We start from the raw sequence: 27,179 nt of genomic DNA on the forward strand, positions 1-27,179 counted from the left end.
AGCAGATCATATCAGAATCTGCTATCCTCGTACTCATACGAATACTCATACCTTATGTGATCATATTGTTTTTAGTCCTAAATTCACATGGATGCCTCACACTATGTGGTGATATATTTTACTATTCACAGATCTAAGCATTTGCATGTAGACTTTGTTGTATCACTGGGGGGAACAATCCTTCCAAAGAGGAGGTTCTTTTAAGTACTAAGAGGGATACTGAATACTAGTTTAAAATAGCAGCCTGAAATGCTCAAGGCAAAGAGGCAGGTGGACTTTGAACTGAGATTTATGGGCTCATAGTATTTCTCTTGCTATGTCTAATCTGTAATGAGGATCACTAACATCTCAAGAGTTTGGAGGAACAGGTGCTGATACAGCACCACCATGCCAGGAAAGTACTAATACGTGTAGCACATGATTCCTTTCTACTCTTATTTTCATGAGTAATGATTGTAATGATGATGAAGGTATTCAATTCTCAGTCTATAACAGCGTTCACTAACCTCTCCCTCATCTGGCTACAGTTGTTATGAGGTCAACCATGGAAACTATACTGAAGACTTGAAGATGTGAAATTAAAATGTTGTGGGTATTATTTCATTTAGCTTTTAAAATTTAGGGCGCCTGGGTGGCTCAGTGGGTTAAGCCGCTGCCTTCGGCTCAGGTCATGATCTCAGGGTCCTGGGATCGAGTCCTGCATCGGGCTCTCGGCTCAGCAGGGAGCCTGCTTCCTCCTCTCTCTCTCTCTGCCTGCCTCTCTGCCTACTTGTGATCTCTCTCTGTCAAATAAATAAAATAAAATCTTAAAAAAAATAAAATTTAGATGGACTCGGATTGATTTATTCAGTCCCATTTTGGAACATTTCAGATTTTGGCTTAAAGGAGCCTTGAGGATGTACAAATGTCAAAGTCCAGAGGCAGTCGGTTGGTCTATGGACTTCCCTTGTATGAGAACAGCCAGCCAGCCAGAACAGAACAAACAAAAGGAAAAACAAAGGAAGAGAGATGGGAGAAGCAAAATGCTTATCTAGGAAGGGCAGCAGGCAACCTCCTCTGTTCCTATAATGGCGAGACTTTAGTCTGGTCCTGGTGTGCATCTCTCCCTCTGGGGGAGTATTTCCCAGTGGGCAGGGGCTCCATCCTCTGGGTTCTGCCTGGCTCTCATTCTGACAGAAAGCACTGCGTATTCAAGTGGCCTTATCTAAGAAATAAACAATATCTGAAGCAAAGGAAGGAAGGAAAATACTATTGTCATTGAACTGACCAACTATATTTTTAATTAAAAAATATTTATTCAACTGTTAACCATGACCAAAGGGCACTAATATTTTTTTTTAAAGTAATCACTATACCCAATGTTGGGCTCAGGCTCACGACCCTAAGATCAAGAGTCATATGTTCTACCAAGTTGGCCAGCCTGGTGTCCCGTGACATGGTGGTCTACTTGGTGGTCTAGGTGACCTTTAAAGGTCACCACTGACATGGGGCACTTGGGTGGCACAGTCAGTTAAACCTTCAACTTGTAGTTTTGGCTGGTGCCTGATCTCTTGTGGTGAGATCTAGCCTCCATATGGAGTGCGTTAGGCACAGAGTCTGCTTGGGTTTCTCTCTCCCTCATCCTCCCTCCTCCCCCCAGCACGCTCTCCCTCTCTCACTGAAATAAATAAATAAATCTTAAAAAAAAAATAGTCACCACCGATCTATGCAAAGTGCTTAGCATTTGAAAAAAATGAAAAATAATCTGATTTTTTTCACTCTGTTGAAGGCAAATGATTTTTCTTTTGGAAAACAATCGTGTTCTGAAGCAAGGAATGATAAATGCACAATGTATAAAAACAGGAAGCATCATTCCAGGTAGAAGCAGTAACAATCCCATTTATTTCAATTGTGCTTTACCTTTACCATGAACTTCTATACTAATATGCCTGTTGGAATGCCTAAGAACCTAGCGAGGAAGACAGCACAGGGATTATCCATTATCTTCAGTGCGCGGTGGGAAATGGAAGCCCATGAGTCAGACAACTAATAGGATGCAAAGGGTGGGATGTGAACTAAATCTTGGACTCACAGCAAGTCTGTACAGCATAGAGCTGAATTCAAGCCACACTTGGTGGATTAGACATCTTTGGCTGTGTCATAAAGAAGAGACAGCATTTGAAAGAACTATTAATGAAGACAAGAGAAAAATCATCTCCATTTCTCAGGACAGACAACCAGGCTCGGGTATCAGCACTAGGAAGCACAACAGTGGAGCATTTCCCCTTTGCTTCCTCCTTGGTCTTGGTCACAGTCATCCTTGACATGCCCTCTAGGTCTCTTGAGCTGTGTCATCTCACTGTCTAGCACAGAGGTCATATGCATTGTGTGTACTAATGTTAAGACAATTTTCAATAGGCATTGTACACCTATCCCTCACCTCCCAACATGCCCCATAACTAACACGACCTATAATTTAGTCATTCATAGAATGGGTATGTTACAGAAACTGCAGGAGTCCTGCTAACTATGACATTTTATCATTCTATGAACTCTTAATATCTGTCCTGTTCCATGCAAGAGAGAGCAGAGACCAAATATGTCACCTGGAAAATGATGAGAAGTTGAGGAACTAGGGAAGAAATACTGTGGACAAAAGGAGCAACACCTATCATGATTAGACCAGAGTTAGAGGTTTTTTGGAGGAAACCACAGAGTATTTATTAAGAGAGAACACTATGAACATAATTTATCACTCTTGCTGTTGACCTCAATCAGTTGGCTGAGGGAGTATTCATCAGGTTTCTCCATGATAACCCAATGACTTCCTCCCTCGCCCCCACCCCCATCCCATCCTCCTTCTCATAGCCAGTCACTATGCACAGCCTTTGTGGTGGGAAGTTAAGCTGTCTCCTTGCAAGTAAAGTATCTACACTAACTATTGGGAACTCTTCTGTAAGGGAGGTTTATCTTTCTCATCATGTGTTTGCTCAATCGAACATTTACTTGTATGAGTGTGGACTAATGGATGTTTATTTTATACTTTGGGTTATACTCTAACACTACCTAATTTACTTACTTGTTCAAATGATCCTAGCTCAGGCCATTCATTGCAAGCTCTTTCAGAGGCCTCCCGTGTCTCTTAATATATCCCCTATCATTGTGGGTTATTTTTTTTAAAAAAACACTTCCTATGATAGTTGACTTTCTCAGCTTGACTTATTTCGCTAAGCATGATATGATCTCCCTGATATGAGGAAGTGGTGATGCAACATGGGGGCTTAAGTGGGTAGGAGAAGAATCCATGAAACAAGATGGGATAGGGAGGGAGACAAACCATAAGTGACTCTTAATCTCACGAAACAAACTGTGGGTTGCTGGGGGGAGGGGGGTTGGGAGAAGGGGGGTAGGGTTATGGACATTGGGGAGGGTATGTGCTTTTGGGTAAATTGGAAGGGGAGGTGAACCATGAGAGACTATGGACTTTGAAAAACAATCTGAGGGGTTTGAAGTGGCGGGGGGGGGGTGGGAGGTTGGGGTACCAGGTGGTGGGTATTATGGAGGACACAGCTTGCATGGAGCACTGGGTGTGGTGAAAAAATAATGAATACTGTTTTTCTGAAAATAAATAAATTGGAAAAAAACAAAAAACCAAAAAAACACTTCCTTACTTTCTGTAACTATAAGATGCTCCAGGCTCATCTTGTGTATTTTCTGCCCCAGTCCTAGTATCTGCCATTTCTCCAGAGAGTCCTGGTTTACTTTATGCGAGATCAGATACTAAGGGCTGGGCACTAGGTATGGTGACTGCTACTGGGGTACCGTTGCTTCTGGGCTCTCTCAGTTAACAAGCCAAGGAAATATATGCATATATTAATATTTCTACATGTAAACAGCTCTATGTTAAGTTCAAGACAAATTTACACTAATGTCTCCAACTCTAACCCATTACCACACAGAATGTTCTATCCTCCTCCTTGTTTCCAACCTCTTACTCCAACAGGGAGAAACTTGGCTTTCACCAAACACCATCCCTGTACTTAATCCTTCACTTCCAGTGGATAGGTGTAATGGTTTCTGAATTGTTAGCCTGTGGGGAAGCGCTTTTTCAACTAGACCACCACGCTTATGTTCAGTTTCTTTCTCCTTTATTATTAGAGACTCCAGTCATTTCCAAAGTCACTCAAATCAGCACTTTTTCCTCCATCTTTTTCAGTGACGTTATCCCACACATTTGCAATAGAATTTGATTTTTTTAAAAATCCAAATCTCCTTTCTGTCCTGGGATCCCATGATATCCTATTTGATCTTTTAAAAATTTGCCCATGTTCAGGTTCAATCTTTGCTGCAAAGTTAGGTTTTAACAAGTACATAATATCATGGAACCACTACAGTGTTGCATAGAATAGCTTCACTGCTCCTAAAAGTTTCCTGGGCTTCACCTTGTTGTTTCACTGACCTTGAACTTATGGCAACCACTGATCTGTTCTATAACCTTTATAGATTTTACCTGTATTAAGAAGGTGATACAAATGGAATCATAGTAGCCTTCTCAGACTGGCTTCCTTTACTTGGCAATATGCCTTTAAGATTCATCTTTATCTTTATCTCTATGTGGCCTGTTAGCTGATTTCTTTTTCTTCTTTTTCTGGATAGTATTTCAATTGTTTCATTCATCTATTGAAGGATATTTGGGTTGCTTCCAATTTTTGGTGATTATGAGTAAGTTTGATAGGAATATTTGTGTGCAGGTTTTGGTGTGGACATACATTTTTGGATCATTTGAATGGATACCTATCCAAATAGGTATCTGGTGGGCTGCATGGAAAGACTGTTTAGCTTCTTACCATTTGCGATGACGTGGACAGAAGGTATGCTGAGTGAAATAAGTCAATCAGAGAAAGACAATTATCATATGATCTCCCTGATATGAGGAAGTTGAGAGGCAATGTGGGGGATTTGGGGGGTAGGAAAACAATAAATGAAACAAGATAGGATCTGGAGGGAGACAAACCATAAGAGACTCTTAATCTCAGAAAACAAACTGAGGGTTGCCGGGGGGAGGGGGGTAGGGAGAGGGTGGTTGGGTTATGGACATTGGGGAGCGTATGATCTATGGTGAGTGCTGTGAAGTGCGTAAACCTGGCAATTCACAGACCTATAGCCCTGGGGCTAATAATACATTATATGTTTATAAAAAAATAAAAATTTTAAAAAAAGATTGTTTAGATTTGTAACAAACTGCCAATCTTCCCCAGTGGCTGTGCTGTATTACATTTATACCAGCAAGGAAAGAGAGTCCCTTTTGCCCTGCATCCTTGTCAACATCTTGACAATTTTTTGGCAGACCAGGACAATACCTTGCCAATTTTTAAAAATTAAAATTTAAACCACACTAATAGGCATGTAGGGGTACCTCATTGTTTAAATTGCATTTCCTGGGGTGCCAGGGTGGCTCAATCAGTTAAGCATCTGCCTTCGGCCCAGGTCATGAACTCAAGGTCCTGGGATCAAGCCCTGTGTCAGGTTCCCTGCTCAGTGGGGAGCCTGCTTTTCCCTCTCCCTCTTCCTCTGTGCTTTCTCTCTCAAATAAGTAAATAAAATCTTAAAAAAAAAAAAATTCTTGAGTTTCCCTACCAACAAATGACATTGAGCCTCTTTTCATATGTTTATTTGATAGCTGTATGTCTTTGTGATAGTGTCTTTTCCGATTTTCTTTTTTTTTGCCATTTTTCAAATTGGGTTGTTTCCTTATTGCTGAGTATTAAGAATCCTTTGTTCATTTTAGATACAAGTTCTTTACCAAATATGTGTCTCTGGCTTGTCTTTTCATTCTCTTACCAGTGCACAGTAGTTAATTATTAAGTCCAATATAGAGACTTTTTCTTTCATGGAGGTTTTTGGTGTTGTACCTAAAGCCTCACCACCAAACCCAAGACCACATACATTTTCTCTTACGTTTTCTTCTAGAAGTTTTATAGTCTACATTTTACTGTAGGTTTTTGATCAGTTTTGAGTTAGCTTTTGTGAAAGATGAACCAGTGTTCTTCACCCTCATGAGGTTCTCCTTAAAAGACTGCTTTAGAAAGGCATAGTTGTTGGGGTTTTAGCATAAAAAATAGTGTACAGTCAACAGCAACTTCTGGCTGCTGAAGTTAATCTTCCCGGCATCAGTACTAGAGATGTAATGTCAGGTCTGAGGGAGAAGCTCTTCCATTAGTAATCTGCCATGGCCAGACTGTGTCTATGGTTGAGTGTGCTCTGCTGGAGCAGGGGGGCAAGGTGATTTAATGACACTGGTAAGCTGAATCCATCTACACAGTGATGAGTGACTGGCATGATAAAGGGCTTGGGTACAGTTGTTGTAGCTATTTTAATGCATGTCTATTTCTCTCTCTCTCTCTCTCTTTTATCCTGGACACTGATTGGCTTGTGGGCAGTCAATGTACAGTTTCATCATGTAAGCTTGGGACCTAGCACTTAGTGTTAAATAAATATTTAATTAGTTAGTTCAGTGAAGAAATTGAAGATGTCTAATATAGAAAGTAAGAATTCCTCAGACAATATATCCCTTTCAATAGCCACCACATCCTTTGGGAAGAGGAGGCATGATTAATTATCATCAAATATTTGGAGGGCTGTCATGCAGAAGAGGGATTAGAACCAAGGTAGAATTCACAGAGGTACAGAATTTCAACTCATTATACGTAAGAGGAGGAAAGCCTGCAATCACTGAGAAAATTAAAAAAGCCTGAATGAATCTTTGTAAGGGATATCAAGAGAGGCACTTTCTGCATTGAGAAGGAGAATGAATGAACCACTTTCTATATCTTTCAACTGTGAAGCTCTATAAGGCATAACAGGTCTAGTACAGGGTCAAATTAAGAACTTCAAAAGCCCTGGAGCGCCTGGGTGGTGCAGTTGGTTAAACATCCAACTCTTGGTTTTGGCTCAGGTAAGGATCTCAGGGCTCATGAGACTGAGCCCTGAGTCAAGGTCCTCCACTCAGTGTGGAGTCTGCTTGAGATTCTTTTCCCGTCTCCCTCTGCTCCTCCTTCTTGTGCTCCCTCCCTCTAAAAAAGATGTAAAAAAATCTTAAAAAAAAAAAAATCCCAAAACTTCAAAAACCCCAAGAACAGAAATATTTATATGGTGTCCTATTCCACTTGTATTTCAAAATAAAAACAAAGCTGTATTGTAAAATATGTTAGGAATTCCAACGAATTTCACATGTTCCTATGATGATCTGTTTCTTTCTTTTTAAGACAGGAAATACAAACTCTCCTTAATCTTCCCTCCCTTTCTTTGCTGCTGTCATTTTTGCAAGACCCTATACCCGGGATTATTTCTGTTTATCACCCAGTGCTGATTTTCTGATTCTAGGTACAAGACAAGGAGTATACCAAGACTTCTTTGGGAATCATCTGTGAAATAAAAAAGCCTTGTTCCAAAGAAACCCGATGCAAAGGCAGCAAAGTCCATGGCCTTTTCATTTAAAATATCCGTTTATACTCTTAACTATAGGGAACAAATGGATGGTTACTAGAGGGGAGGTGGGTGAGGATATAGGGATTAATGAGTACCTTTATCATGATGAAAAAAGGTTAAAAAATCTATTTACAATAATTATGGCAGGAATAAATCTGGGGCCATTCAGTCCATAGTATAAAATGTGGTTCGGCACTTTAAAACTCTAGCACTCGAGAACTGCTGTATATAGCTGGCCAGCCCTTAAACCACCGGCATTCACAATGACCGTCGAGATAGGATGCTACCCAAGCACAGTCTTGAGCAAAGATGAGATGACTTATATCCCATTTAGTTTTAATTTGTAAGTTTCATTTTCATTGCGCTTAAATTCTTTGAAAAGTGATACATACGCCAAGATATATGGTTAAGCAGAACATACTAGGACTTGATCACATAATGTAACAAGAGGATGAAGGCAAAAGTAATTTGTGAAGATTACCAATTTAAAAGACTGCACTAACTTGTTGATTACATTTATCCTGTGAATTTTCTTCCTTTCTTTCTTTCTTTTTTTTTTTTTTTAAAGATTTTGTTTATTTATTTGATAGGCAAAGATCACAAGTAGGCAAAGAGGCAGGCAGAGAGAGAGGAGGAAGCAGGCTTCCTGCCGAGCAGAGAGCCTGATGCGGGGCTCAATCCCAGGACCCCGGGATCATGACCCCGAGCTGAAGGCAGAGGCTTTAACCCAGTGAGCCACCCAGGTGCCCCTATCCTGTGAATTTTCTAATTGTAGCTCATGGTATCTTAATCTTTGAACAGATTTACAGGTTACAAATTATTTCCCAAGAACTGTGCGAAACACCAAATGCTAAGACAACTGAATATTGACTTATAACACTACTGTATTTAGAAAAGTTGTTTTTTAACTGGTTCATCTTTTTTGTCACTTTAACTCCTATTAGAAACTTGTTACAGCTTCCATACAAAGGGAAGAGAGAGTGAGAATTCTTCTATAAATGGTACGAGGCATTCACTACCTGGTCCTAGAGTATTAGAAAAAACTACCCTCTGCAACTGAGCTGACATGTTCTCATAATGACTTTACCTCCATAAGAGTTCCCAAGCTAAAATGGAAAAAGTACACTGAAATGATCATGTCAGGCCTTCTTATGAGGGTTAGCACTCGCTTAAGGAAAATAAACTGCTCCCTGAGGGAATGGCACTCACTGCTTTAAAGATCTGAAATAAACCTTTGGTAAACCATAATTATTTAAAAAAGAATTATACACACATACACACACAGAGTTTTTAAAAGCAAATAAAAAAATACTTACCGGAACATCAACATATTTTGCAGCTGCTTTCACCTTAAGTGGAAAAGAGATAATTATGAGAATTATTTTCTTAACTGTGAGATAAGTACTTTGACAACAGTCAAAAGACAACAGAAGAGAACCTCATGCAAATACTTACAGTGAATGACAGAATGGATGAAAAGAAAGTGCCTTCATCATATCTTGACAGCTTAGATAACACCCCTTCCAACACTGAAACAAACTGTAATTGTTTATAGTGAGTATTTAGACTATTAAAAAATCAATAACAGGGCACATAATTTCTAGACCAACTTCTCCCACAGCACAAAAAGCCACAATGAATAAACTGATAGTCAAGGGGCTGACTTGTAATGTTTACTCTTTCATTTTGAAGGTGGGCTCTAAGGTCCTTTTCCATTGCTCGAAATAATAGACAAAGTGTTTTTGTTTGTTTGTTTTTTAAGATAAAAGAATAACATGTTATAGGATCCTGGTTACCAAACATGTGAGATAATTTAAACCACTGATAAATAACTTGACATTCCTGAGACTTCCTTAAAACGACTTTCAACTTCAGTAGAGATGTCTAGAAGCAATGATGGTCAAGTGTAATCAGATTCCTTTCTATCACAGATCACTTGACCATTCCCCAACTTCTTCTATCTACAGGAGAGTTTGAATCAAAATGACCAGAAAATGGAATGTATAACATCCGGGGCTCCTGTGACCCTGCGACCAAGTCCCACATTAGTTAACAGGCATTTATGGGGGCACCTGGGTGGCTCAGTGGGTTAAGCCTCTGCCTTTGGCCCAGGTCATGATCTCAGGTTCCTGGGATCCAGCCCCGCATTGGGCTCTCTGCTCAGCAGGGAGCCTGCTTCCCCCTCTCTCTCTCTGCTTGCCTGTCTGCCTGCTTGCAAACTCTCTCTCTCTCTGTGTGTCAAATAAATAAATAAAATATTAAAAACAAAACAAAACAAAACAAAACAAACCCAGACATTTATGGAGCAGTTCTAATGAGGACATACAAGGATCAAATCTGCTTTCAGAGGCTTAGGGAGCACTTGGAGATCTAAAACATATGAACACTCTGTAGACTACGAGGGAAAGAGCACTAGAGTGAACTTAATATAAGCTCCTGATTCCCCACTACTGTGTGGGTTCAGGCCAGCCACAGACCAGTCAGTTCTTCTATCAGTTAAATAGTGTGTGTGTGGGGGGGAGGGGGTGCGCGCGTGCACACACGCGTGTGTACTGCAAGTGGTATGGAATTAAAACTTGTCTCACACGTGTTTTACATTTTTAAAAAATATTTTTATTTATTTCACAGAGATCACAAATAGGCAGAGGGGCGGGCAGAGAGAGAGGAGGAAGCAGGCTCCTCACTGAGCAGAGAGCCGGATGCGGGGCTCGATCCCAGGACCCTGGGATCACGACCTGAGCCGAAGGCAGAAGCTTTAATCCACTGACACACCCAGGCGCCCCGTGTTTTACCTTTCTACCATTTTATATTTCTCTGAAGTTAAAATAAAGATGTGTATACCATAATATGATTAAAAATGTGGAAAATTATATTTCACTGAGTGGAAGCACTAAGATCTGGCACTAAGAAATTAGTAGAAATCTACTGCAGTGTATCTTTCCTCTTTAGAACTAAAATAATACGCACTATTGACAAATTACATACTCCCAAAGGGAAAATACTGACAAGGTTTTTTAAATACGAAAAGGGAAATTAACGAAGGCTGGTTTTTGTTCACATAGCAGCTTCTTCAACCAAGTGATAATAGTTCCAGGGACAGAGCTTATTGGTCTCTGGTGACCAGAGAACTCACTGAGAGCGCACAGGAGATAATCTTTCTCTGTGGCTGGTCAATTACTGCAAAATAGTTTATGCAAAAGAAACAAAAACTTCCCTATAGGTTTCTCCATCACATCATGTGCGACATGATGTAAGAACACAGAAACAAAAGCACGCGAACGGCTGACTGAAATCATATTTTTAAAGAATGAAAACTATGTGTGGCTCGTTAGTTATCCTAAGGGATACAAACAGCAAAAAACACAAAATTACAAATTGCTCACAACTAAAAGTCAATTTAGCGCTTCCTTCTGCCCATTAGGATTTCTTACCGGTCACAGCTGGCTAACTCAACTTGATGTGGTTTGCGAAGACCCAGAAGACCAATACCCCAGGGCTAGGTCAGACCAGGGGAAGGGAATTCCAAACTTAATGGCCCTCTGTGGAAAATGCCTCATCTCCTCTAACTCCAACCTTGAGAGTCAGTGTGTGCTGGGTGATCTCATTTGCCACGCGGAGAGCGACAATTGCTATGGTTACCAGACTACCTGAGCCAGGGAAGGCTCTAGCACAGCACCTGGTTCTTGGTGCCCTCAAGTGAGTATGTGTGCACACACGTAAGTGGTGCTGAGGGACCAGGCAAGGTAGAGGCAAGAATGCTGTGGCTGGAGTTAGAGGGTCTTAGGCCAGTCGCAGCCCTGACCTGACAATTGCAATCTCTGGCTCCAGGGTGATGGTGAAACCTTGAGCTTCTTTAGTGTTAGCACATTCATCAGTCGAAGGGGGAAAACGCCAGCCATCCTGTCTGTCTTACCAGGGATCAGTGAAGCTCAATTGAGAGGATTTATGTGAAAGGACTGAGAAAACGGCAAAATACTAAAGAAATGTGAAGAATTACTATTGCCCATATGATTAGCTACATCACTATCCATTATATAGGTCTAAACATCTATGCATGTTAAGTCACAAATTTGTGGGGAAAGCCTTGGGATTGCTTAGTGATGAGGAGTAATAATGAGTTGGGCTACTGGCGAATGGGTCTAGTTCAATAAAAGCAACCTACTGAGGTAGAAGAGAGTTGAGGATGTGAATCAAAGACCTGCGTTCAAGTTCCACCTGCTTCAGGGCTGTTGGGCTCACCGCACGGGAAGGTGGCTTTGAACACGGGGGGTCTGGCTCTAAAGCTCATGTTCTTTACCATTAGGGGGACACAGCTGTAAGCATCAAATGAAGTAAGTCATGTGACCAACCTATTTGTACTCAGTAAATGCCATTTTGTTATTATTGAGCCCCTGATGTGGGAAAGGAAGACAATACGAATCTTCGATCTTTCCTTCCAGGAAGACGCAAACGAGGGAGAGAGACAGACGTGCACGCTACGTAGGTCATGACAGGCAGCAAGTTTGAAGGGCCAGTAAAGATGGGCAAACAGGGTGACTGAAATGCAAGGAGGGAAGGCATGACTTCTAACTGGACATGCCGGAAAGCTCCCAGGTGGCCCAGGAGCTGACGGGTTTCAGGATGGCAGATAAAGGGGTAAGTGACCATCGGGGGAGCCTACTGGTGGGCGGTTTTAGGGCAAAAGTTCCCCACAGCAGCAGCCAGAGCCAGTCTGGCTCCCCTTCTCTTGCGAGCACCTACCAGCACCGGGTTATATCCATGTAGGTCCTACACAAGGACCAGTGGCCTGCTGTCCCTGTGTCACAACATTCTTTGCGTCCATTTTAACAAGAGCGGAGAGCCTCTCCTCGAGTCTCTCCCCACCCCACAGCGTCCCCGGGGAGGCATAACCCGGCGGGGACCCTGTGCTTACATGGCAGTGAACTGTGTCTGTACCCCTGGGATCAAGCAGCTGAGCCATACCGTTCCTCCAGGAAGACTGTCTTTGTGAGATTTCTTCAAGGCACACGCGGCAGAAGAGTGGCCTTAAAAACCAAACTCTATTAAAATCAAGATTGACTAATAATGATATATTTTCCATCTGGCTGTTAATTGCACAAAACAGCAAGATTCCAAAGAAATCCAGTTAAACGCTGGGTTTAGTTGCTGTGTCTTTAACTGCTTCCTGTGAACTTTCTCAGTACAGCTCGGGGAGGATATAAATACTTAGGGGTTTGCCTTGTGCTCTCTGTTCTCCTGAGGGTGTCAGGTTGGAATGAAACACTGTAATCTCTTTGTTTCCCTGCTCTTTATTGTAGATGCCATTTACTGGGTTTGTTTGAATAATATTTAACACCTAAAGTCTGTCTGGGTAATTACCAACTTTACCCCACTATGCACACTCCCAAGGAAATTAAAGATGAAAAGCACTTTGAAATGACGAGTAGAATGAAACATGCAGTATGCCACAAGGCATGGCGGTTTCAATTTCCTGTTGAATTTTAACAGGGTATAAGATTCATTTTCCCACATGTCTGGAAAGTAGACCACAAACTCTAAAACGTTACTGGGAGGATTCCAGCTACAGATCGGTGGGTTCCAAACACAGTTCCTGCTTTTTCAGCGGTGACACTTCACGAAGGGATATTTGCCTCATTTATACCGCAAGTTGTAACATCTTCCACAGAGAAGAGATTCATCCAAATAAGACTGATCGTGAAAAACTAAGTTCTTTCCCTTCCTTCTCTTTTTTCTTGGAGGGGAGGGTTAGTGGTGCTGGAGATATTGGCAGATGTTCTATATTTATTTGGTAAGATCAGGACTAGCAAGTATTGTTAAAAATCCACATGCATACCATGGACTGGGAAAAAACCAGGCTTCCTTCCCTGAATCGGAATCTTAATGTTATGATACAAGCAATTGTCCCTTCCTCATCCACTTTTCTTTGAACCTTTCTTCCAACTGACTTCCAAAAGGTCTTTCCAGATTTTCTGTATCTGTGTTTGGGATGCATACTATTTGAGTGCTTGCTTCAACAGCACATATACCAAAACTGGAGTGATACAGAGAATATTAGGATGCCCCTGCCCAAGGATGGATAGTATTTGACAGCAAATATTTATTTGTAACATACCTCGTTCCACAAAGTATCTAAGACAACCTCCGAAAGGACACATCTAGCCCAGACACTAGTAAATTCTCCACACTCTTCTCCTTGTTCCTTTTCCCATTGCCCCACAAAGAGAGTGATCTATAGTATTTTGTCTTTCCTTTCTCCTAGTGGCTCCTAATAATTCTTTTAAGCGTTTTTTTGAATTTGGACAGGTATCTCCTGAATATATACCCTTGATCTAAACGAGCAAATTTAATCAAATTACTTTAGGATGAGTTGGAATCTAGGTAGTCAGGTGTGATGTATCCTCTGCCACATCTTATTCTTAAGAGAAATTTACGGGAAAATATTCTAGGTTATCAGAAAGAATATACATCTATGTCTGTATATGTTTACACATACCTCTATACCTATGAACTCAGGAAGGTAGTGTGTTCTCTTTCCTAAATCCCTTTCTGCAATAATCAAGGATTTAGTAGGTTGCATATATTACTATGCTCTTTTAGTTCATACCCGGAATTTACTGAGCCTTGTTAACCAGAGTATGTCACGAGAGTGGTCACGCTCTCATTCTCTGCTCTGTTAACCATTTCCCCGATCTGTCCTTCTCACAGCTTTTCTTAAGCATCCTCCTGTTACAGCCATTGAATTCCATTCTCCTCTAGCTGCCCAGGCTGGTACCACAGCCTTTATGCCGCAGTGGGACGACTGTCAAAGACGACTGTCAAAGACCGGACTGGTGGGTACAACCCAGGTACAAAGGGGACACCAGAAGACTGGGAGGTGAAGCTCCCACTCTTTTCTCTCCACTCTTGCTGCATTCTGTGTAGCGTGATGGAAAGATGACAGGCCTAGGGACCACGAGGGCCAGGTCCTGGCCCCACAGCTACCGACCATGTGACCCAGGGTCTCTGTTTCCTCATCGGTGAACCACAGAACTGGACTCTGGGGTAAACTCTGGTTTACCCCGGGAGTTGCCTTAAGAGACGAGGCCCCACAGGCAGAGCTCTAGGCCTCCTTCCTCTCTTCACTCAAAGCAGCTTTGCACTGATCAATGTTATACTTTAGGGTGCTACCCAAGATATATTTGAGAACATTAAGTGTGTCTTCTAAACATTATAAAAATATTTGAAAAGTCCTTGCTAGAGGATCTCAGGGTTCCAACTCTAGCACTGTACATGCCATGGAACTCTGGAACCTGGGGAGAAACGATGTGCATCCCCGGAGCCTTCTATAAAGAAATGTATGTAAGGATTTTTGTTTTAGATTGACAAAAGGCTATAGATAGTTTTTGTTACCCAATACTCATGCTTTCTTAATGAGGAAATGAAGTTGTATAGGGAGACCCAGATGGTAACATGAAGGAACAGGACCAGAGTTCAGATCCTCCGACACTCCCACATTTTGGTCAACTAAATTATAAGGTAGTGATAAAAATAGCATTTTTGGTATCCTGTCCTTGGCAAGATTTAATGTTCCCGCTATCATTTTCTTCCCTCGGTAGAATTATCTAAGTCCCTTTCTGGTTAGAAGCATCTTTACTTTTTTCCCTTTTAAGGTTGATTTTCATTTCTCCATAGGGTTTCGAGTTATGGCACATCTGCCTAAGAACAGCAGCCATTGATATAGAATCATTCCTAATGGTGAAATCTTATAATAGCATTGATAGTTCGGCTCCATATACTTCCTCTGAATTCCAGACTCAACTATCTGATGGTCTCCTTGGCCTCCCCTCCTTCAGATATCAGTCAGCTCACTCTCCACACGTCCAGTACGACATTATGGTCTTTCCCTCAAAATCTGTTCCTCTTCCAGGCACCCCGTCAGTCGATGGCTTCAACACGCACGGTGTGCTTCCAGCCATACCCCTGGGAGCAAGCTAGGTTTTCCCTTCTCTCCCCATTACTAACCTTGGGGCTGCTGTAATAGGACACCCTAGTCTGGGTGACATACAAACACACTTGTATTTCTCACAGTTCTGGAGGCTGCGAAGTCCACAAACAAGAGGATGGTATATTCGGTGTCTGGTAAGAACCCCCTTCCTGGTTTAGAGATGATGGCTTCTGGCCACATTTTTACATGGCAGAAGGAGTTAGGGAGCTCTATGGGGTGTTTGTTTGTTTTTTTTAAATAAGGGCATTAAATCTATTTATGAGGGTTCCATCTTCGTGACCTAATTACCTCCCAGAGGCTCCATCTCCTAATACCATCACCTTTGGGGTTATTAGGTTTCAACATATGAATTTGGGTAGGGAGACACAAACATTCAGTCTACAGCACTCTTTAAATGTCTTCCATGTCTTTGGGTTAGTCCACCAAAGACCAACAGAACACTCTCAACAGTACCCTCTCTGTAATCTATTTGTTACAGGCAATCAGATGGATCTTCTTATAATGCAGATATGATTAATTCCTCACCTTTACTTGCTGCCTCCCAACCCTTCCATGGCTTCCCAATGTTCTGAGATGAAGATATTAGGTTCCTCAGGTCTGAAGTTGGGCTTTTCATCACGATTCCACTCTGCCTCTTAGGCACAGAGTTGGGAATCGTCAGTACACAAAATCAGAAGTGTGAAAGTCACAGAAATTTGTGGAATGAGCTCCAAAGAAGATGAAAGAGGGCAACCCAAGGGCTACCAGCATTTAGGTATTAGGCGGAGAAAGGACACAGAGATGGAAAGCCAAGTTCTTTTCTTAGCATGGAAATGTGCATGCAGTTGGGGCACATACTGTTGAGTGCTAAGTATGATCGAGAGCTCGGGCTCATTCTCCAATCATTTGTGAAGATGTGTGTAATAGGAGGAGGATATGGAGGTGGAATTGAGGAGAGGAGGTAAAAAGAAGGACGTATGCTTTCTAACTTAACCAAACGTAACAAACATATTCATCACGATGCATAGAATAACTAAAATGTGGGAAGAAACATTTGGGATACAACGCAAGTAATTCACTGTTCTACTCTATATTGAGTTAACTATTATGCTAGGATAAAATAAAAATGTCTAGGGTATGACTCTTGAAATCTGACTGGGTAAAAACAGTAAATGTAGAAATTGCCCATTTTAATTTTTAGAGTATTTTGCATTTCACTGATTTCCTAGACATCAAGAGTCGGCATGTACATTGGATTAGGAATCTGAAGCTCAGAAGTTTGGTTCCTGACTATCTTACTTAATTAGGTGTGTGGTCAGTTTAGTAGACTACTGTGAGGATAATGTTTGTATCTGTGAATTAGGGTAAAACTGCCCATCCCATCGGAGTTTCACAACTGATACTTCATAAATATCCCCCTTTAAGATACCATTTCTCCAACAACAACAAAAATGTAAACATACTATCTTAGAGGGTTGTTTTGTTTTTAAATACGATAAACTGGAGTTTAAAGATCTTTCACATGATAGCCTGGATAGTGATTCATCAGAGCAATGTTTCCCAAAGTCCGGCTCACTGAACCCTTACGTCAAAATTACCGTGGTATCTGATTAAACGTGTACCTTCCTGCTCCCCTTCTCAAACTTCTAATTCAGAACTGTTGGAAAGTAGGCATGGAATCCACATTTTAAATGGACCTCAAGTAATTTTTGGCTTGCTAACATTTAAGAATTGAATTATAGAGCCTTATTTTCTTTGTTTAATAAAATTTTAAAAAACCCCACCATTTATTGTCATTTCTATCTGCGTAAACTCTCCCTGAATGACTCACAGACAATGAAGGCACCAAGTTCACTTCATCTCACTTTAGTGGGCTGTCTGTGCAGTACGGCAAGCCGCTATGCTGGGCCCCTGGGAGGACGGAAACCTGCCCTGCTCTGCCTCTGGAGCTTTGTTCTCCAGTGGTTTCCCCCTCCCCCACCCACTGGATGCTTTCCCTGTTCACCTTTTCCCTTTCTACTTGTTGGTGGGTGTGTGTTGTATGTGAAGGGGCAGGTATTTCTGTGGGCGTAGAAGTCAAGAGAATGGGAACAAATTGGATGGCTGGTGTTATGCTGAAATCTTCCTTTTGGCTATTTTCCATCTCAAGACTTGCTACCAAGGAATTTGGGAAATATACAAACGAAGCCTCCCAAACCCTGAGAATCCCCCTGCCTCCAAAATCAAATATAATCCCACCATCCAGAGAAGCTCTGCCAACTTTTTGGTGTTTAGCCTCTCTTTTCTCTATGTGATGCAAATTCAGATTTGAGTTTCTAAATATTTCTATTTCTGAAATAGTTTCCATTTCTAAAATATTAAGCTTTTTTTTTCCCCACTTCATATTATATTATGAAGCCTTTCCTTTATCAATAGTCTTTGAAAGCATGGTTTCTTATTATAGATGTGTCATAGTTTACTTTACCATTCCCTTCATGTTAGATATTAAAGTTGTTTCCAATTTTTCATTAGAAGTAATGTGACCATATCAACATACATACATATATATATATATATATATATATATATATATATATAGTGCATCTCTCTGAGTCGGAAAAAAATGCAAAAATACTTGTTAGGTAGAAGGGTGTTAATGTACTTGATATAGTTCCAAACTATCTCTAGAAAGGCTGTAATGAGTTATACTCCCGAAGACAGGAAGTGTGAGTGTCCCACCTCACCTTTTCTAAAACCAAGTGTTAGTTTAAAAACATCTATGCTAATTTGCTAGAAAAAGTGCATATGTTAATTTTTTCTTCATTCCTTATAAATGATGAGTGAGGTTTAACATTTTTCACGCCTCTTGGGCTTCTCTGCTTTTTTCTTTTCTAAACAACATGTCCTTCATTTATTAAATTGGGTGCATTTCTTCCCTTGCTTTTTTGTACGTTCTTCTGATTGTTTTATGAGGCCTGTTTGGGGGTTCTCTGACCAAGCCTTGCAAAGAGCAAGGGCTCCATCTGCTCCTGTGAATGTGTCGCTGGACCACGCCTGTTCTGACTCCTCACCCTCCTGAGTTCCATTTTCTGTCTCTTTCCCCCAGACCCGGATCTTGAGTGTCAGCTCATTGTGGTCTGTTCCACCTTGGTGGGATTTTAAATAGTCTAATCATTCCATGGAATACTCATTGATGCTTCATCTCTGCTTACACAAATGACAGGCCATAGCCTTCGTCAGAGATATCTGGAGCAACAGATAGGAAACCACAAGAGCCTCCCAGGACTGGGGAACCTCAAACTGTCGTCCTTCTCAGTCTGCCTGGGACCAGCTCTAGAGCCTCGGTACAGTCATCCCCATGACTGTGTCCCATTCAATGACCGGTGACAACTCGAATCAGCCAAACAGATAGACACATAAGAAGAGAACGTAAATGTGAAATAATAAGGTCTTACTGGAAGACAGAGTTATTTTTAAAAGCCAACAGCTGCAAGAAAAGCCAAGATGAACTGTAAACACAAAATCAAAGTTGCTAACAGTCCACATTTTGTTCAGAACTCTTCTTGAAATCTGAACTTTTCTTGCATCTCTTTGTAAAACTATTTTTCCATTGGGTATTTAGAAACATGAGACAGATTTTTCTAAAAATTCTCAGCAAAATGATTTTTGAGTCTGACTTAAAAAGATGAATAAATAATACATTACCTTTGAAACTAGCAGTGAAATGATTTCTTTTACAGCGTTGTCAATCAAATCATCTATTTTTGAATGGTATTGTTGCTGGATATTAAAAGACAAAGATGTATTAGTTGATGTAGACACAAAACTTTTGTCCTAAGTCATAAATGCTTTAAAGCTCCTAGTTATCACATATCAGATTTACTTAAATTGATCATTTTGAACATCAGAAGAACAAAACCTTGAAAACGATCCACCCAATCAACACTTTTTACATTGTGGCTCGGAAATTTTCCCATGTGCACTGTTGAGTTAAGCAGCTAATGGGGTTATTATATAGATGAATTGGGTTCTTATTCTTATTCAGGCAGAGGAATGTGAAGGATACTTTTTGTCTTCTCCTCTATAATTAAGGTGGCCGTGTATTTTTCTAAAGGGTTGGTTTAGCTGGAGAAGCAAAAAGACTAGAAAAAGATTTAATTAATACAGCATTTCATGTCTGACAACTCTCATTCATAAGTTATTTTAAATGTGCTCCAGAAATAAAATGAGCTCCCAATTGTTCAGTCTAAAAGGACCGTTTTTGTCAGTGCGGGGAGCAGCAGTTTATACAATCCTTACAATATGCTCAAGCAAGGGCAAAATTAAAATTTCATCAACAAAGGTGAATAGATGGTAACAAATTAATAAGCCATAAAAGGTATAATGAAACAGCACTCACTCCCCACAGTTTTATCACTGCTTCCTCATGAAAAAGACGCCTTCAAGTAAATATAAAAAAGATGTATTTAAAATAAACCTGAAAGCCTCCTTTTCTGCTCTTAGAGAATACAAGAGAGTTGCATTCTTAAATTAGCAGCAGCTTCGACAGTGTGTGAAGGCACATTCATTTAAACAGTAATTCTTGCTTTAGAAGCATTTATCTGACAGCCGATTGTCCCCAATAGCCACTTCAGAGAAAATGTGACTTGTAAAGACTAACCCTATCTTGATGGTTCAAGGCTTCTCGGAACAGCTAACATAATGCATAGAGTAAAAGTACCCAGGTCAGTATAAACATTAGACCAACTTAACAGCTGCCGGATGAATGGTTTCCTAGGATGTAAGTTTTGGAAAGCGATTTTTTTCTTCTGAAAACATGTCTCAAAGTTTCCACACACAACAAAACATCAGCGTAGGTCTGCTCTGGAATACACAGGAATGATTTCCCCCCCGCAGGCTCCGACCGTTACCAGCGGCTGTCTACCTGCACACACAGAACAGGAAGCCCCGTTCTGGGGCATGGGAATTCTCTGCTCTGCGTGTGTGCGTATGTGCTGACAAGTGGTCTAAAATCAATAGCACACACATCAGTGTGGAACTTTCTGGGCATGTATTCCACCTAGTGAAGGGAAACATTATGTGACTGTTTTCCTGAAAGACTTATTGATTCCCAAACTTGTGCTCCCCAGAGACGACTAGAAAAGAAACACAGAGCGTGGATTTCTATTAGAGTAGGGCCATGTCCTTTGCTTTTAGAACAGCTTGAAGGAAAAGGGGAGACAGTAAAGAAAAACGACAGAGAAGAGAAAGAGCCTGGAGGTCTGGCTGCTAGCGGAGGTGGCTGGGAAGCGCCCTCCAGACAAAGGTACCAGAAGTCCGGGGCTCCAGCCAGTTCTACAACTGACCGGGTGTGAGGAGCTTAAGCAAATGAGGTCTGCCCCTCTCTCTTCATACACTTCTCTCTCCCAATCTGTGTCTGTGCAGCAGGAGGAAGTAAAATACCAGACTGAGGCTCCTCTTTGGGGTAGAGTACAGGTGATGGGCTCCAAGCTTCTCACTTCCCTCTTCCCTGGAAAGTGCCACAGAACATACACGGATCAAGGTGCCCAGACCTCTGAGCGATTAAATATATACTTGATATATTCAGGGCTTATCTGTATTTGCCATAAGTTTCATTTTTTTAAAAAGATTTTATTTTTAAGTAATCTCTGTATTCAATATGGGGCTCAAACTTACAACCTCAAGATCAAGAGTTGCGTGTCTGCTGACTGAGCCAGCCGGGTGGCCCTGCCCTATGTTCATTTTTTAAACTCAAGAGTAATAAAATGTCATCAAAAGGCTATTGGATATAAAACTGTAGAGCTTCTACATTTTAAACTTTTGGACTGGATCAATTTGGACATATCCTAAAATCAAGAGATGAGCCACTGAAGAGGTTCCTTCGACCCTTTTTATCAAAAGGCAGGGAAAGGCATGGACCCCAGGAGCCATCACATTTTCCTGTAATATACACCTTTACACTGCTGTTTTCTTTGATACCTGATCTGGCCAAAAGCAGTGAGAAGAGAAGGATGGAGGGAGGGAGTGGAGAGGGAACAGGGAAAGAGGAGGAGTGGGATAGAGAGAGAAATGCAAAAAATTAAAAAGGAAGAAAAGTATACTAAATGTACCACCCAAGGGGCAAACACAAATAGCATAAGGGTTGTTAGGTTTTTACGATATGAGATTTTGCTGTTGTTGACTTATCTGATTAGGTGGGACTTTCACTAATGTTAAAATTGCCAGGAGCTTCCAGAATCTGTTCTAGCTGCACAGTCAGTGGCGGTGGTCTGGAAGCACTGTGGGTGGGAGTGGCCAGCTGGCCTCAGAATTCATATTTCATATGTACATTCCGCAAAGAGAAGAGCTCACATATGCCGCACAGAGATGCTAGAAGGTTAGCTAGAATGAGTGATAGCTTCCAAAGACAAACACAGACACACCAAAAGAGATCAGAGAAGAAAAGACTTTATCTGCATAGATATTTACATTACCTTACCTGAAATTGGTATATTTTATTTAGATTAACACATCTAATTTTTGATAAAAATCTGCAAAGTTTTTTTGTCTGATAAAAACCCATAAAATTTCTATCAGAATATTTCAAGTCAGGTTGATAATCCTACATACCAGGGCTTGGCAAATCATAGCCCATTTCTTTCACTAATTCTCCCTACATCTGCCCCCAAAAGTAAAGTGTATGTGCTCCTCCAGCAGCGGATGCTGACTTTAGATCAAGATTAACCTTTAAGAAGTTCATACTTTATGGAGTCCAGGGAATTCAGCAATCAAACACGAGTCTGAAATCCTGGTGCCCCTACACTCACGTACCTATCCTCATCTCCCCTGACTGTTGTTAATATAAACACTCCAGAAACGGAGACTGACCAGATGCCAGTACAATCCAGCATTCTTTAAAGATTTTGGTCCTTCTCTTGGGAAGAACTTTAAAGGTACTGGATTGTCAGTTCTGGAAATGGGAGCATTCTACTGTAGGTGAGAACAAATCCTACACAAGGAGCCCCCATTAATGTACTTCCATCCTCAATGGATGGGCCATTGGCTGTGGGGGCATCTAAGTGAGACCCATGCAGTTGGTAGAGAACAATGATTTCTAAACATGGGTGGCTTTGTGGTCCCACCATCTGTCCCTGAGGAACTGGCCCGAGAAAATGCTGACTCATTACACACAGCTGTCACGCGATCAGATCATTCGCTCACTAATGACTCTATTAAACACCCTTCCGGGCTGCGGTTGAGCACATTTTCCTCAGGTGCCATGTGAGAAAACAGAATCTTAACTCAGGAGCACAGAAAGGGCTGCCTAGTGGAAAAGGAGTTGAGAAGGCTTCATCTCAGCAATGACTTGTAACAAATTTACTGAAGATGTTGGAGAGAGAATTCCTTAAGATTCGGAAAACTATCCCTACTGGGTTTATCTATAGAAGCATATATTTTACAAGGCTCCAAATTGTGTAATAATCTAGTTTTTAATTTGTTGCTTACTACAGAATGAGGTCACTGGCTCACCTCTGCATGTAATGTATTTGCTAATTTGCCTCAATTCCAAAACTTATCTCAAGCACAGAGAGGGAAAGCCTGTGCAGTTATGTGGGTGTATTTATTGATGATTAAAAGCAAAGTATAAAGTCCTTTTGCACTGAAATTCTTGCTAACCACTTTTCACAGTTGCTAATGGGTTTTACACCTGCACATTTTGAATTATATTAATTGTGTGAAAGTTGTGGGGAACCAATTGTCTCTGGTGAGAAGGTACAGGTGCGAATATAATGAACAGTAGCAGATTACTTTTCAAAGCCATTTACCCACTAATATAAAGAACCATTTGACAATGCAACAATGTTTTGTCATTTGTGTGTGTGCCTGTTTTTCTTCTGAGGTACTATCGAGAGTTGTTTCTTAAAGGGGAGGATTTTTAAAGTGGTGACAAGAAATCAGTCTGGTCATTCAAGCACTACTTACTAAGTGCCTATTATGTGTCAGGTACTGCCATATATATTAAAACAGATGGATAAATCCAGTATCAACAGGAATAGGCAAAGATGATCTTATAAACCTGATAAGAAATGGATAGACTTATGGAGAGACTTAAGACAAAGACAATATTTCTGAGTAGACCATCAAAGACTTACACCTGGATATCGAAAAACATTAAAAAAGATAGAGATATGAGCCATTGATATCCAAGCCAGCTGCCTCTTCAGATGAGTAGAGGCAATAAATCATGTTGTAGGCATTCAGAATGATAATTATTGAACATTCCATAACACGTATCAGTTACTTCATGTGTAAGGTTGTATGCTACAGTATTAGAAATACATCTTTTCCCCTTGAATTGCTCAAAGAATGAAATATGTGTGCATGTGCATAAATTATGGCCAAATAGCTAATGTCTACATCTGGGTTAGAGAAGTATGACATTCACAAATAATGGGCCCTCTTACCCTCTTTCAGAGCTACCTAGCCTTTCTGCTCGGATGAGAATTGTCAGCCCAGTAGAGTCACCCTGAGTGTCTTACAGTGTCTTACTACAAGACTTGTAAGATTTAACATATCCATAGAGCACAAAAACACTGTAACATATCAAAACACATATTTAAGACAGGTAAGCATATATAATATCCAGTTAATTTAATATGCATAAAGTTTTTCATATCACATTCCTCTGAGGTTCTGGGTGGTAATTCAAGACAACTTTGTTCTCTCAGGAGAAGAAAGGCTCCTGACACAAAGGCCTGCCTCTTCCCCATCTCTGAGAATGGTTACTTCCCAGGCCACGAATAGGAAGAAAGAGTGTATCACTGCTGGGCATGTACCTTATTGAGATCCACAACTGGGGACTTCTGCATGAAGTGGCCTTAGGAATGGTCTCCTGGTCCTCAAATTTAGAGGTACCTGAATAGTATATATTTGTCATCCAGAGCTCCAAATTTTTCTAGTATCAGTGAAAGTATATACTATAGGTATATGCATCTTGAAAATATTAATAATCATACTGCTTCTGAATTTGTTTAAAGGAGGGTGAGTTCATTTTGTTTTAAATAATTTTATCCTTAAAAAAAAAAATCTAAAGCAGTTTGCAGATCCTGCAGCCTAACAGGAAAGAAACATTCCCCTGGCATTATTTAGGGCATAAGTATTTATATGTTTTAATGTGTCTCTGGGTATTGCTATGCTATAATAAGCTATTAGTGTTAAACACATACATGGAAAACATAAATCTGAAAATGGAATTAATTATATTAATTTGAAAAGATGAAAATAAAAAGGGCACATTTACACAAATAATAATTCAAATAAAAGTGTGTTTTTACAAAAAAAAAAAAAAGACTTACCCATTGACTACCAAACTGGATCATGCCATGGAGAAAAAAAAAAAGACGATGAACATAGGGGAAGAGTAAAGAAATGATGAAACAGTAATTACAATGAACAAAATGTCAACTTAAACAGATAATCTAAGAAAAATTGATCCACTTTCACCCAATCAACACTCTTAACAAAAATAAATCACGGGGTAAAGTAAGCTGCGTTCCTGAATATAGAACCAAACAAAACATGAATCAAAGTAAAAAAAAAAATGGGACATTTATTTAAAAAAATAAGTAATTTTTTTAGCACGTTTCTACTTGATCTTTAAAACACGGAAACTTTTGTGTAAATAAAAATATTTCTTGATCTTTAAAACACGGAAACTTTTGTGTAAATAAAAATATTTCATGTGCTATTTTCTGTGCCTTGTGTTTTGAATGCAAACTCCGGGTACTCTAGATTTGTCTAAACAAAGTAGGTAGCTTTCCAGCTTTCTTATTTGCTTGTGAAAAGCGAGGTTTATGTAAATACACAACACCTAAGCTGTTACACTTGTAAAATTTGGGGCAGTCTTCATCTAAGACAGAAGAAACTGACATGAGCAAAGGGGTAAAGGGCCTTCCATTATTACAGTGAAGAAAAGCTCAAACACCTCTATTGAAGGACTTGGGTCTTTTCATCTAATCAAGTGAGAGACTTCTGGAACCCGCCTCCAGCACCCTCCTCTGTCAGGGTACCTATCCGTACCTGACACTCAGTTCACTCACCTCTTGTCCTCCATCCAGGGCACAAAGCTTGGTGCTTTGCTTTTTGGCATCGACTAATACATTAAACATTGTACACACAGAAGCCGGGATGCGCAACTCGGTGGTTTTGCTTGCCTTTTGCAGCTTGGCTTCGAATGCAGTTCTTGTTCTAGTCATTAAAACACAAATTTGGAGTAAGAAATTCAGAAATATGTCTCACCTGTTTAGTAAAAGTGAAATCAACACTACAAGATGCTGATTTAACACATGCAAATAAGAAGTGTGGCATTGCTTGGGAGCGAGGGGCTGAGATGCTCTTCTTGTCTCAGGTGTCTCATGTAAAAGATCAGGGAGCTATTTTATATTAAACAGCTTTTGCAGTCATGCAGACAGTATCTCTACCCAAAGGAAACTATTCATTACAGCTAGTGTAAAACTTTTTACGGAAACACCTCTGAGTTTTACTTAACTGCCTGAATTAATTTCCAAGTATAAAAACCACTTGCAGGGCACCTGGTGGCTCAGTGGGTTAAAGCCTCTGCGTTGGGCTCAGGTCATGATCCCGGAGTCCTGGGCTCTCTGCTCAGCAGGGAGCCCGCTTCCCCCTTTCTCTCTGCCTGCCTCTCTGCCTACTTGTGATCTCTCTGTCAAATAAATAAATAAAATCTTAAAAACAAAACAAAAAACAAGCAAAAAACTTGCTTCTCCGCATTAAAGCAGAACAAATCTGAGCAAGGGTTTACCAAATTTTAAAAAAAGTACAAGTCTGGAAAACTCTAAAACATAATTAATGTACAATAGAGAATGTGTCATTCTTTCGTGTCCCTTAGGTTTTCTTTCAAATACCCAAAGTTGTAGGTAGGTGTTTGAAAGAAAGTGTTGCAATTGTTTTTGTGGAAGTAGCCGAAGAACACCCACAGATTTGAGACATTAGAATCACATATGACAATAATGATATTTTTAAAACATTAGAAATCTAATTGGTGGTCTTGCTTTAGGAAGCCATTAAAAAGACAGAATTTTTCTTAATTTTGAAGAATTCAGGATTATTCCGTTGCTCCCAGCAATGTTTATTCCAATACGATGCCCACATCGTTCCGTACCTATCATGAACGAGGGCAATGGGAAAAACACTGCTTGGCTAATTAGAGATTTGGTGCTGATTTTCTAAGAACTATTAAAGAAAATGAAAGCCTTTTTGGAGAAATTCAAAGCCTCCTAACTTATTTCGGGTTCAGTTCTGAAGAATATAACTGGATAGTTGGAACTCATTCGATGTGCGAAGGGAATACCAGAAAATAGAACCATTGATGGCGCGGATCATAATCTGGGATTGCCACGCCATTTCACAGCAGACACTGCGCATAATGCATCAAGTACTTAACAGACCTTTTCCATATGTCTCAGCAAGTACTGCCTCGGGAATTGAAAGCACAGTATTCCCAGAGAGACAACCATAAGCACCAAAGAAATGATTAATATAGTATGGATGTTGCTGATGAAGGCAATGTGAGAAGGTTTGTTTAAAAAAAAAAAAAAAAAGTTTCAGGCCAATTTTATCAGTTACAGGAGGCCCCAGGATTTAGGTCTGAGAACGCAATGTTCATTAAATTTTGCAGTGGTAGTACATATCGAAACCTTCCCTTGCGACCACTAAGTAACAGGTACTCGGCGAAAAGCGCTCCTCTGGATGCTGGTGTGCAAAGCAGCAA

At 40.5% G+C, this 27,179-nt stretch overlaps 1 protein-coding gene and 1 non-coding gene across 20 annotated transcripts in view; one reads left to right on the top strand and one right to left on the bottom strand.

The window, feature by feature from the left end:
* CADPS2 (calcium dependent secretion activator 2) overlaps positions 1–27,179 on the bottom strand; it is a 532,394-nt gene that overhangs the window by 32,547 nt on the left and 472,668 nt on the right. For 12 of the 19 annotated variants that reach the window (XM_044246482.1, XM_044246471.1, XM_044246478.1 and 9 more), the window contains 4 exons: positions 25,489–25,636; positions 19,115–19,189; positions 8,923–9,006; positions 8,784–8,816 (listed from right to left, as the gene is read on the bottom strand). In XM_044246482.1, coding sequence (XP_044102417.1) covers positions 8,784–8,816; positions 8,923–9,006; positions 19,115–19,189; positions 25,489–25,636 — 340 coding nt within the window. Of the gene's footprint in view, positions 1–8,783; positions 8,817–8,922; positions 9,007–19,114; positions 19,190–24,744; positions 24,760–25,488; positions 25,637–27,179 lie in introns of all 19 variants that reach the window. The other 7 variants (XM_044246480.1, XM_044246463.1, XM_044246467.1 and 4 more) reach the window with 1 other exon arrangement.
* Positions 13,469–13,572, top strand: LOC122905761. Its single transcript, XR_006384442.1, has one exon. It is a non-coding gene; the product is annotated as a U6 spliceosomal RNA (small nuclear RNA).

Source organism: Neovison vison, chromosome 4, assembly GCF_020171115.1.
Source record: "Neovison vison isolate M4711 chromosome 4, ASM_NN_V1, whole genome shotgun sequence".
NCBI lineage: Eukaryota > Metazoa > Chordata > Mammalia > Carnivora > Mustelidae > Neogale > Neogale vison.